The 13,534-nt window shown below is 36.9% G+C and overlaps 1 protein-coding gene and 1 long non-coding RNA gene across 7 annotated transcripts in view; both read left to right on the top strand.

Annotated features, from left to right (window-relative positions):
* Positions 1-13,534, top strand: part of LOC134751553 (uncharacterized) — a 238,986-nt gene that overhangs the window by 63,838 nt on the left and 161,614 nt on the right. The gene's annotated exons all lie outside the window — the stretch shown is intronic.
* The window catches only part of LOC134751536 (uncharacterized), an 82,080-nt gene that overhangs the window by 65,185 nt on the left and 3,361 nt on the right, over positions 1-13,534 (top strand). For 3 of the 6 annotated variants that reach the window (XM_063686980.1, XM_063686979.1, XM_063686981.1), the window contains 7 exons: positions 2,707-2,806; positions 5,806-6,187; positions 6,534-6,664; positions 7,400-7,608; positions 8,154-8,294; positions 9,385-9,567; positions 11,829-12,029. In XM_063686980.1, coding sequence (XP_063543050.1) covers positions 2,707-2,806; positions 5,806-6,187; positions 6,534-6,664; positions 7,400-7,608; positions 8,154-8,294; positions 9,385-9,567; positions 11,829-12,029 — 1,347 coding nt within the window. The remainder of the gene's footprint in view (positions 1-2,706; positions 2,807-5,805; positions 6,188-6,533; positions 6,665-7,399; positions 7,609-8,153; positions 8,295-9,384; positions 9,568-11,828; positions 12,030-13,534) is intronic. The other 3 variants (XM_063686982.1, XM_063686983.1, XM_063686984.1) reach the window with 3 other exon arrangements.

The following is a 13,534-nucleotide window of genomic DNA, read 5'->3' as shown; positions in this document are numbered from 1 at the left end:
ATATAAGCTACAGCAGACTCAATGCTGCATCTCAAATTTATGCAGATTTGGTTATTGTTTGCAACTAGCTCGCGAATTTTCTGCTCCATTTGAATTCTCCATTATATTTTTGACAATTTTCACGCTATTGTTAGTGAAAAACACGAAGATATTTTATTGTATATCTTTGTTCCTACTTATGTAAGGTTAGATGGGGTAAGAGAAACACTGGGACAAGACAAACACTTGTAGGGACTCACACTGTTTCTCTTGCCCCGAGCAAAATAATAGTTATTTGTTATACAAGGGTGCAAAGTTGTATTTTACCCGCGAGTGTGAAATTGACTCGAGCAAGCGAAAGGATTCTATAGTTGAACCACGAGCGAAGCGAGTGGTTCTAAAAGAGAATCCTGAGCGTAGCGAGTGTTTTAACACACGAGAAGTAAAATACATTTGCACCCGTGTGTAACACAAAACTTTTCTCCTCACTATAGCGAGGAAAGTGCAACATCCACAGGCGTTAGATCATCTTCATCAACTGGAATCACTAATTTTTTTACGATATTATAACAAAAAACTCTCAAAATTCTGTACTTTTACGTGAGAAGTTTTAAAGCAAAAAATTTGTTGTCAATGTTGACATTTCTGACGTATGAAATGTCAATGATGGGTTTTGAAATTGCATCGACTTAACTTGTGCGTTCAGAATTATATTTAACAAAATTATTAAAAAACAAACGTTTATTATGGAATTTTAAGGTTTATGACTTAAGATCATTAAATAAAGCTAAATCTGTTATTTTTTATTAGATTTTCAAATCATTTATCTACCTAATGATAATTAATATCGAACGAACCATTATTATGAGCGTTTTACGTTTTGTTATCTGTCAAGCTACTTAAACAATAACGCTCCATCCAAGGTCAAATTACTTTCCTCACTAGTGGATAAAACGCGTTTTTCCCCGCTTGTTTTAAAGGATAAAATACGGTTTTCCGAGCTAGTGAGGGGAAAACTATCTTACCTTACCTTACCCCACATGACTTTATGTGTTATGTGGTACGAGTATGTCATTTTGCTCAAAGGCGAATCCCTAAAAGATATATTGCAGCTAACCTTTGACAAAATGAGAAAGGAACAAATAGGTACTAAAGGTCTTGCGTACTTTACATTTCTCGTTGCCTTTATATAATTCTCCAACACACACAAAATTTGATTCATAAATAAAGTTTGGTTAAATAACAAGGTTGACACTAAAGTATCGTGGAAATTAGTAAGTGAGTTATTTTTATTCTTATATATCTTTCTAAATACAATTTAAAAATTCCTAATACAAATATCAAAACTTTCCACCGTTTTACAAGAAAATTGACTTATTATTACTACAAAAAAATGCGTATTTCCTGTAGCATAAAGTATAATCCAGAAAAAGGTGCATAGTATGGCCTTGATCTATCAAAGTACTGGCATTAACCTCCAGAAGGCGACAATGGCTCTCGGAATCGATTTAGTCATATAATAGTAAAAAACCGGCCAAGTGCAAGTCGGACCTGCGCACCGAGGGTTCCGTACATTACATAATTTTAACAATGTACTTTTTATGTGAAACGTGAGTAAAAGGTAAATTGCGGTTTACGATTTATGACGTATTAAAAAAAACTACTTACTAGATCTCGTTCAAACCAATTTTCGGTGGAAGTTTGCATGGTAATGTACATCATATATTTTTTTCAGTTTTATCATTCTCTTATTTGAAGTTACAGGGGGGGGGGGGGGGGACACATATTACTACTTTGGAAGTGTCTCTCGCGCAAACTATTCAGTTTAGAAAAAAATGATATTAGAAACCTCAAACATCATTTTTGAAGACCTATCCATAGATAACCCACACGTATGGGTTTGATGAAAAAAAAAAAATTTTGAGTTTCAGTTCCAAGTATGGGGAACCCCCAAAATTTGTTTTTTTTTTTCTATTTTTGTGTGAAAATCTTAATGCGGTTCACAGAATACATCTACTTACCACGTTTCAACATTATAGTTCTTATAGTTTCAGAGAAAAGTGGCTGTGACATACGGACGGACAGACAGACAGACATGACGAATCTATAAGGGTTCCGTTTTTTTGCCATTTGGGTACGGAACCCTAAAAACTGAAGGCTGAGAGTGTAGTAAATAAAGAAGACTGACAGCCCCCATCCAACGCCGCGAGAATCGCCAATGTTGTACATGACATTAAATAGGTATTATTTTAAAATTTCGTAAACTGCATATATAATTACAAAACGTAAAATTGTACTTGATTGTCCACAGTTAAAAGTCACAAAAGTAAAGTTTAAGTGCCTACCTATAAATAAAGCATTTTAAGCCATTAGAAATAGGTTAAAAATCTTAAAGCTAATAGATGGCGCCATTAAATAAGAATATTTGGCTAAAATGCCTTTATTATTCTTTAATTGTATTTCAGTGGATATAAGGTGCATTCCACGAAAATGTCCGTTCTTCTAATAGTTCTGAAAAGGCTGAGATAATGATATTGGGTCTGGTTTCATGACTTTGCTAACAAATTGGCAGTATATTCTCGAGCTTTACGGATTTGATTGAATTAGCTGCCATACAAGGCAAAAGCATTTCGTAAGGGACATTATTATGGTAATTATTTAATGTTTTGTCTATTAAGAAATCCTTGAACTATGAAGATAGTTACCCGACTACTATACGACTTGCAGGTCACGTAGAAGCCGAGCCGCTGATGAACCACGCGGACGAGCACGATGGCCGCTACATCGAGGACTATCTCTGGAACGGACAGAAGCCCGGCGTGCAGAGGTCAGTCCGCACTTAGTTTTAAATACGAAGGCGAAAATACTCCAATGATTAATGCAACATCAGCTAATCTGGAAAAATAGTTCGTTACGAGTAGGCGGCGCGCTGGGAGCTTAGCCAAGTGACAATGTGCAATGGTGTGAAGAAAACGCTAAACGAAACTGATATTCCGTCGCATGATATGTCATCCTGATACATTTAAATTTTTCGATTAGGGTTTGTTGATAATCAATTGTCATCAGTCTCTGATGTTTGTGATAATGTTTAGCTGATGTTGAATCTAATAGAAAAAATATTATTACATTCTGGGTAACTATTAATAAAAGAACGTGGAAAGTCATTTGGTTTAATGTGGTTGAGTCAAGTAGACAAAGCGCTGTTTTTATTATTGAGGGACTGATTTACGTAATCATTATGATTATTCGTGTTATATTTTTTATGATAATAGTAAAATGGGTCAAACACAAAACTGTGTCTGCGTTTTTCCTGTAGACATACCCTGAAGTTAAGGGCTATATATAAAGGTTAATTTTCTTATTTAACCCTTATCCACATGAAAAGGTACTCATTTTATTTGGATAAGTATGATGAAATCTGTTAACTATTGTCCTAATAGTTAACAGCTTGTGGGCATGTAGGTAATGATTTTTATCATATTTATCCAAGTTAAAGGAGTACCTTTTTATGTGGATAAGGGTTAAATAAGAAGATTAACCTTTATAGCCCTTAACTTTTGGGTATGTCTACCGGAAAGACGCGGACACAGTTTTGTGTTCGACCCAAATATAAATAAAATTAAAAATAAAAGAACCCTTTATTTCGAGTACAAGTTAATTACATTAAATAAGTCAGTTTTGTTATATTAAAGCATTTTTATTTTAAGTATGTTTTTTAAGTATGTAAATTTTGTATTAAATTTTTCACATATTAAGTAATTTATTATAATATAACAAAATATTAAGTAATATTGTCTTCGGTTACCGCGATAGTTACTCATGAAATAAAACTATGAAAACGGATTATATCGCGTATATTGAATTTATAATACATCCCGACGTTTCGAACTCTTTACAGCGTTCGTCACCCGTTGACCACGAACGCTGTAAAGAGTTCGAAACGTCGGGATGTATTATAAATTCAATATACGCGATATAATCCGTTTTCATAGTTTTATTTCAAAAATATTAAGTATTTGTTTCGGACAAGGACCCTTCATCGGGTGAAGGCCAAACACCCAAATATATCCACACCTAATTCCGTTTGAAACTGAAAGTACTTATGTGATTTTCTATAATAAAAAGCGCTAAGGTATTTCTAAAACTAACTATAAAATAATTATTATGATTAGTTATTAATAGTTTAACCGGAATGCACTGTTAACTTGTCATATTTTATATGACTGTTATATAACCCCTTTAGTTATTGTAATAACTCGTATTTATTACTAACAACCCGTCACCTGCGTAGACCAATCGTCTACTCCGTTAAAAAATCACGAAAATGGCATCAAGTTACCGTTGCAACATTTTCCTTGTTATTAAATATGGGTCGTTTTTTTATATTTATTCGTGTAACTTTATGCCATTTTTATATGCACATAATGAAGTAGACAATCACCATGGAACTAAAAACTTCTGTTCTGACACAAGTTCCTAAACCTGTAGCTTCTGCTTATTACTATTTCTATGATATATGCTTTCATTATATTTCATCTGTCATATATATTTAGATTGTTTCTTGTATATTTTCATTCGTTAGTCGTGTTACTTATTAGATATTAGTTTTATTCGTAGCAATATGAATAACTATTTTATTCATTTTCTGTGATGCGCATGCTAAATTTACTTCAAAATTTCATTGAATATTAATAATTTACAAGAAACAATTTATTTTATATTTTACCCACGTATCTTCGTCAGTACGAGTATTATATCATCTATATCAAACCATCAAACAAGCTTTGCTTTGCTGAAGCAGCTTATTTGCAACCACATCGAACACATTTGAAGTCACAACTGGGGTCTATACTTATACTCCAAAACCAAAATTAATCAAAATTTAACACACAATTCTATTAACACTTACCACAACACACTTGTATCGCAAAAATTATATATGTATTTATTTTATATTAAAAATCCGTTTATAGCCGGGCATATTCATGTATTATATTTATTCAAAATAGTTCAATCTATTTTCCAACCAAGTCATGTACATAAAATCTTTTCTTTTATAAAAGTAATGTTTTGAATTCCCAAACTTTTTCAGGTGAAGAAAAAAGAGAAAAAATCACTGCCGTAGCTTTCAATTCTATATGTCTAGCTTTGTGTACTAATTTACTAACCCGTGCGTGCGAGGAGCCTTTAATACGATCACAACGCTACCATTTAGTGCTATAGTTGTCGTATTAAAGCTATATTAGACAATAGTGCGAGCATCGTTAGTGCTATAGTCGTACGTGTAACTCGTGTACACTTGTACAGTGCTACTGTGACAAGCGCTATAAAGGTCGTATAAGAGGCTCCCCGTACCGCCTGTTCTGCCCTATCTCCTTCTCTCAATATGCTACTGGGTACCGCAGAACAAGTCTAAATTTCGTTTTTGATATTTGCTTACAACTCTCGACACGGTGGCGGTTTTAGGCCGTTTAGTACTAACACTAGTCCGGAATGACAGCTAATAGTTACATTTTTTATAAATATCGTTGTGTCTTGCACTTTTGTCGATGTGAACGTTCATCAAAATTTTTGTTAGATTATTGTATGTCGATGTATCACCTAACAACACCTTAACACGTACGTAGCGTCGGTCACGGGCCCGGCGGGCGGCCGGCGCTCCCTCTAGACTCTTCTAGGACTGGCATCCTAACCTCACCATGCGAGCTTAACAATTATTTGAAGCATGTCTCCTTACTAACCTGGCTCGGCGCGAGCTCTTTCTTTTGCCGCATCATCATCGTAAAGTCAATCCAAGCGTCTAAGACATGAAATGGAATTTTGCAGAAAATCGACGTTCCGTAGCGCGCTATCGGCCCTCATATCCAACGGGGAGGATCGTTCCAAAGATAATAGGAAACGTTACAAAAGCGAGTACAAAAAGAAATTTAGACCGTTCTCTCAGTACGTGTTCGAGGCGTCTAAAGGGACGTTTACGAAATGCAGGGGGAAAGGAAAGGTTGACGAGGCCAGCGAGAGGATGTTGAAGGAGCCCGAGGTGGCGAAGGGTGCGGGGGCGGGGGCGGGGGAGGCGCCCCCTCCCGCGGCCGCCGAGGACAGCGCCACCACGCTGCGCGCCGCCGGCCTGCAGCCGCTCGGCCTGGCGCAGGGTGGCGACTCCTGGTACCGCGAGGTGCTGGACCTCCGCAAACGCGCCGGCGAGTACAAGGTCTGCGACTCTCCAGGGGATGTTCAGTTCATCGTTCACAATGCCAGGCGAGGCGAAGCACTCGACATGTACGCGAAGAATCCTCTGAGAGAATACGAAGATAAATAACACAACTCCCATTGCATCATAAGCGATCTGTTCGGAACTAAATCGTAATCCAACTGCCAACGGCATTTTTAACCATGAAGTGAACACCCTGCACCTATAGAACAGCAACCTAAAAACAATTTAATAACTTAAACGCAAAATTTAAAATATTCAAATAAAAGCAACTACGGTTACAATCATACCATTGAGACATCACGCAGTAGACGTTCATGCTTGTAATGTTGCCATTATTTGACAGTACCGCGGATGGGGAACCGAGCTGGCTCCAGAACACATCACACAGCTATACAATAAGCAAATCGAGCTCTGGTACCAGGTTTCCCGCCGGTCCTCCCTATCGGCCCTATCACTCGCTTCCACCAATCACAAGTAAGTGATGCACTGAATGACAACGGAGGACCATAAGTAAAAGTCGGATAAGAGTTGTATAGAGGTCAAATACATTGTATAATGTCATTAAGAGGTTATAGACAAAGATTGAAGTAGTGAGTTCTAAGCAAATGTATACAATTGGATTTCTATCTATATTGAGAGCGAAGTCTATTCTAGTCTATACTATATTAAATATATGCTATATTGTTGCTTCTGGTCCTTCGAACCGGATACGCTTATATTTTTAAGTTTGCAATAAGGCTGATATAAAGCATAAGGATGGCTTTTTGCAATGAGCCAATTCACATGCCATGTAGCTTAGTTTATCATCAGCCTCGAGTCTTATTATTAACTTATAGCACCTTTATATATTTATATGACCATTATCGAAAATGCAAGGTAGTAGGTCAACATAAGCATGGCAAAAAATCAAGAAATTAAATTATGTATTTTGTATGATCATGATATTTTCATAGCAGTTAAGTAATTTAAGTATATTTGTAATAATAACTAATTTTAAAAGACAAAAGTGTACAAGGATCAACGAATGCTTGTACACTTCTCATATTATTTTAAAGAGGTTCATCATGATTTTCTTGATCCTGACTTTGACCTCAACCGGCAACTCAATATTAGTCCTGGGGTTTACTATTTCAAATCAAACTGTTAAACAGCCTTGAGCTATAAATAACAACCACTACATTGAAGTCTTACATCCTTCTCTCTCTCCAGAGCTTTGCCACGAGACGAGAAAGATGGCAAGGACTCAAAGAACCACTCACCCAAGAAGTACCGCTCGTTCCGCTCAGCCCCTCACCAGTCCATCCACGCCAAGCTGCAGGAGACGAAGGCGCTGGAGCGTTCGCCGCATAAGACCTCGCCGCAGAAACAGAGGAAAAAGGTGCAAGCGCATAGCTTCGATGAGGGGGCTGCCCAGGATGGTAAGAATACCTACTTTCATTTTGCTGGTTTAGCGATTCTGCCGAAGAGATCAGGATAAAAATGTCTTCCTATACTTTAGTAAGATAGATACATTATTTCAAAGATTTTATAATTTTTATACGTAAATGAAGAAACTTAATTAATATTTACAATAAGCACAAAAGCTTTTTCATCCCCTAAATTGGTTCTGATTATTACAAAACTTTGGATAAGTACATGCTGATTGAGAACAAAAGATCTTGGAGAAGGATAAGTTATCTAGTGCGTGGTGGCAAATCGTAGTGAAACTGCTTAAACTAGCGGTAAACACCTTTTCTATATGTTTCTCTGTTTATCAGTGATTTAAATACATTATCGTCGGGATTCTGCTTCAAAAAAAGGGTTCTAGTCTTCAAAGATAATTCCGCCGCTAGAGTGCCATTTACGAATAGCTTCCTACTACATTTTGTAGGAGAGCAGTTAGCTAATTTGCAAGCAGACGGGTGCATTCGCAATGGCTTCGTCAGATCTGAACGCACCCTAATTTGAACTCCTCTCATTCCAGGGCCGGCCGTCGGGTCGCCGCGCGAGTTCCGCTCGCCGCGCCGGCGCCCGCGCTCCGCCGACCCCGCGCCCGCGCATGCGCCCGCGCGCCACGTCGCCATCACCAACGGACACGATGCGCCGCGTCCGGTCAAGCCTACTGGTAAACTTGCTCGCTCATCCCTAGAAGCGTCCCTTCCTATTGTAGCCTGCCGCCGGGCACTTTCTGCTGAGAGGGACATTGGTATCTGTTTATTCCCTGTCAGGCAAGATAGTAGAAAATGCCCGACGAAAGTATAGATATAACAACCCCAACAGGCCGACACACATACAATATCCGTAGGATGTCGATCGCGTACGCCTCGTAAGCGTATGCAAGACGAATATAGCCGGACTGATAGTCCTGAATTCTGACCTGAGTTGGCGGCCGATGATTGCGAATCGTGAAGAAATTTGATATAGGTAACGCGATAACAGTGTCGCGGTCTGAGTCTCTAAATCTACTCCTAAAGATGCAATATATTTAAGTAAACTATTATATGTCGAACAGTACACCTGTTTCTAATGATCAGTGGCCTCCAGCCTTGATAATTAGGAACAGAAGTATCCCTCTTAGACCTCAAAATACTATCAATCATATTCATACAACTTTAAACACTTCATACTTCTAGAAATTTATTAATCTAGCTAACATTACTTGTCTATTTATCATAGAGAATGACTCGAGACTTCCTCAGTGTATAGAAGAATTACAAATGTTGTGATCCTGCCTGATGCTTGTACCCTATCCTATGTGGTATTTATAATGAGAATATAGCTCTATACTTCAATGAACTATTAAAAATCCATTGGGTCTATAGGCTGAGCACAGGAGCGCCGCGACAGTATCTCGCCAGCGAGACTAGCCGTCCCTCTCTAATTAATACAGTTAGAAAAAAGACAGGTAGTCTATCTCGCGCGCGTGATATTGTCGTGGCGCTCCTGTGCTGAGCCCACTGGTCACTAAACGTTTTACAGTAATGAACATGAAAAATAATAGCTTACGACAAAATGTTTATAATATTTTTTCCAGTTTGTCGTGGTAGAACTTTTCGCGACTGCCAGTACCCTACCACCCATCCCTCTAAAAATCCATGAAATTATTTATAATTAAGCTAACTAGTAGCTATGATGTTCCACATTTCATAAATAGAACCTAGAGCGAATTCTCATTAAGTATGCAAAAACATGTTCAGTAGAAATTTCTTCTGTAGGTTTGCCGTTGAGTAGAGGGGCTAGTAGTAGAGTTAGGTCTTCGAGGGGCGGACGTTCGCCGTCAGCGCCGGCTAAGCCCGTCAATGGGGTCACAGTGGGGATCAATGGGGTCAATGGGGCCACAGGAACGCCGGGCCGGGGCCGCCGCAGTCGGAGCGTTTCGAAAGTGGGCATAAAATTGGGTGCGTACCAACATGTGACTGTTGCGTCGACGCTCTCTTGTGTAAATCCGGCTTTTGTAGTGTTTTTTTTTTTGTTTTGTCTGTCGTGAGCCCTATAAACGATTGGTCTGTTGCGACAGACTGAGTTCGTGAAATTGGTGTTTCAATGGCTGTTATCACTTTTCAAAACATACACACCTGCTTCTTATAAACCTATAACCTGCTGCGAGATTCTCAGCGAGTGTGCGTGAAAAAAGATTACACAAACAAACTGATACATTAACTTTTAATATTCTGTATTACTTTAAACATTATTTTTATGTTTCTGCATGGATAATCTACTTGATTCAGTTTAAGTTTGCTTACTCGACAAAATAATGTCATCTATTGAAACACCTGCATTTTGCCATGAGTTTGGAATGTTCTGATGAATACGGAGGCGTGTATTTATTTCTGAAGTTACGCAATCGTATTCCATGCCTTGTTCTCTTGATTTAATGCTTTAGCATGACTGTTGCTTGTTGTTGCTTGGTTTCAAAATTGTCGAGATATCAAGTCTGCGTCAACGCAACGTCGGTCACAGCACCGATTGGGAATGGCTTCACTCCGTGTGACAGATTCTCATTTAACGTGAGCTCTACTAAGTGATTATGGAAATTTGGAACCTTATCAAAGCAGTTGTATACGGACTTATACAAACTTTACAAAAATGTCAAAGTTAAATCGTAATATGAGTTTATACGGTTTTACGGTGATATTAGGCTGATTACAGCCTTATAAAGCCCTTATACCGCTTATTATACAGCTTGTATAAGTTCTTTTACAACTTATGGTATAACTTTTGCCTGTAACTAAAGTGCTAATATTAGCGTTTGGCGACAAGTAATCTTCATCATTGAACTTAAGACATTAGGTACAAATTTCCTGAATGAAAGTTGAGTAAGCGTTATATAAGAGTCGTAATGTTTGTACGTCCGTGTGTCACATCCCGAGCACCGTCACCGTAGATTTATATTTGAGGGAAACGTTAACTGTAAATATTTTAAAAGGGTATAAGGTGTAAGAGTATAGATGCAGATGTCTAGAGATATAAAGATAATTTCAGGTTCAAATTTTGTATTAGGAATATTTCAAACTTTTGGGCATTTTGTCCGAGTCATTTAATTACTAATGATTATGATACCAGAAAAACAACTTGCAGTTTCAGTCAAACATTTATGGCTGTTATTATAATAACCAGACACATCTGGTACTGGTATAATGATTTATTTAATTCAAAAATGTTTAAAATAAAATAAACGAATGGTATTGTTTTTTTGCATGCGATGTGTGTTTGTGTATTAGATAGGTACCTACTTAAATAAGTCAGGGTGACAAATCCATATGCATTTAGGAGCATATACAAAAGTGTGTACTTAGAATTGCACCATTTTAAGTAAATATATCATCCTGATTTATCAATAGGTACATTAGTGACATATGTGTTAGAATTAGAACCCTCAATTAAACTGTTCACTTTTCAATCGTTTCTTTAGGACATGTTTTTTTAAGACAGTCGTTGTTTTAAGTATTTGTTTTCTTCTTCATGGTTTTTTTTACAATTTAAAAACGTACAATATTTAAATATGCAATATGACCCATTACTGCCGTTCGATCACATAGTTACACTACCTGATCTTATGTGCAATAAAAAATATATACAGGGTGTTTTTTTTAATCTCCGTTAACTTCAGGGAATGGCTAAGTACATTTAAGGAAATTGAACGGCATTTTTTTGGGTAAAAAGTGATTAATAGCGTTCTTTTAACACGGACATTGCATTGGATTTACCACCAAACAATAGAAAACTATGACATTTCGATTAACGATCGTCCGAGATAGTACTTGCGATTAGTAGCAAATGTACCTATAAACTCATACTAAACACTAATCAATATGTAAAAAGGTCCTAAGGCAAGTATACACGCTCGTAGGAGCCTTATCAGATAAAAATAAATCATTGATTATCTCCAAAATGGAGTTTATTAGAATACCGCTTTCTTTGAGAAAGTTACTTAATTTAAGCTCTTGAAATTAACGAACTTTAATAAAAAAAACACCGTGTATCTATCTCATGTTCAAGTAGGTATTGACTACTTGTTGCAACCCCTAAATTCACTTAACGTCAACACATTCCCTTAAAATTACACAACAATTACCATCACAAATCCTTTAGCTCCCAATCAAATTGTATAAGAGCTGTATAAGCGCTGTATAACCGACGTTACCGCCGACTCTTCCAGACGACGACATTCCCGCGCACCGCAGCGCGTCCGTCGCCAAGGACCACTTCTTCGACGACTCACCCGTGGTCAAGTCCCCGCCCGAGCCCACCCGAGTGAAGTCTCCCGAGCAGATGAACATGCGGTCGCCGGATCCGGTCAACTGGACCGTACCCCTCGACACCGGGAAAACATTTACGGTCACTCAGAACGTGAAGAGCGGTGAGTTAGGCCTTCTAAGGGTGCTAGGTGGCAAGTGTAGTTAGACGTGGAACTAATTTTACGACCGTTATATAACCGTTATTAAGATAGACTAAGCGTGTACAGTTAGTTGCAGAGATAACTGACCCCGCAGCATTTGTACGCAGGGGGGTCAACTATCTCTGCAGCGGACTGTACATTATGACTGTTTTAAAGGAAAACATGAGAATCTTAATTTCGAATATTGCGCTTGGTCTTTTGAAACTGTTATACGATTTGTGTTTTATAGATTTCGACTGTTTTTTGTAAAAATATTTAACTAAACATTAATACGTAAAAAAAGTTTCACATAGTTCGATTAATTCTGTACAAAAGAGTATCTTTTTCTCACTTAATTTTGGTGACGGTTTTCAGGATGTACATGAAAATTTGTTAATAATAAGTAGAGGATACGAGTATAAGTTGTACATATCTTTTTTACCTATTTTTATTCCTTACGCTTTTTCATCTTTAGGTATAGAAAATTATAAGCTTTGTTATAAAAGGAGAATACAAATTATATTCCTTTAGCAACAAAACAATTAATGTAACAATTTTTTGTTCTTACCTAAGACCTTTTTTTTACCAGTAAATAGGTACTTACTTTAATAGACCTTAGATGTTTAAGACTTTTTTAATTTAAATACGAAGAAGATACTCTTTACAGATAGGTAAAATAAAGTAGTTTAAAATAAAGTCTTAGCCTATATTGTAGGTAAAATAAGTAATTCAATAGACAAGAATAAACCAGAGACAACCATGCCATTACACATTCATTTCATTAGTTTTTACTATAAATATTATTTTTATCATAGATTTTTATCTTATATTTACTTACTCGAATCTTTGATTCGTGAAAGAGAGAGATGTTTACTTACCATTTTTTTATTTAGTATATGATAAATGAATCTTTATGACGATCCATTGGTTGAAAAACTTAGTAATACTAACACTAAAATCTAAAATAGACAGAACATTTTTTTATTAAACAGGTTTTTTTTATTGAAATATGCCAGGTAAAACTATCATTCATTGTATGATGTGTGATTAGTAAAGTATAGCAACACTAGCATAACGGTAGAGCTTGCCACACACACCCGTTTGATTCATTCAAGACACACGATCATTCGTATTTAGAACACAAAAATCATTAAACAGCATCATCCATTTCGAATGACATCAACATCACATTGTTTAATTTCAGATCATCTTATTGAGCATTTGATTTATTTTTATCGTATGTCCACAAAACAATCTACTAGTACTAGTTATCTACCGCCAATGACAAATTTAAATCATTATTAAATGAAACCGTTTTAAAGACCTTTAATACAAATTTTACTGCCAATTTTTCTTATATTGTAGGCCGCTAGAGGTTAAATATAATATGCACAAAGAACTAAACGCAACTATTTTGACATTTGTAACAGAAAGTGGCGCGAAAATTCGACCATAGACACGTTGTGCAACTTAAGAATACAAACGCC

This window comes from Cydia strobilella, chromosome 22, assembly GCF_947568885.1.
Source record: "Cydia strobilella chromosome 22, ilCydStro3.1, whole genome shotgun sequence".
Classification (NCBI taxonomy): domain Eukaryota; kingdom Metazoa; phylum Arthropoda; class Insecta; order Lepidoptera; family Tortricidae; genus Cydia; species Cydia strobilella.
This window is presented reverse-complemented; position numbering and strand designations above follow the sequence as displayed.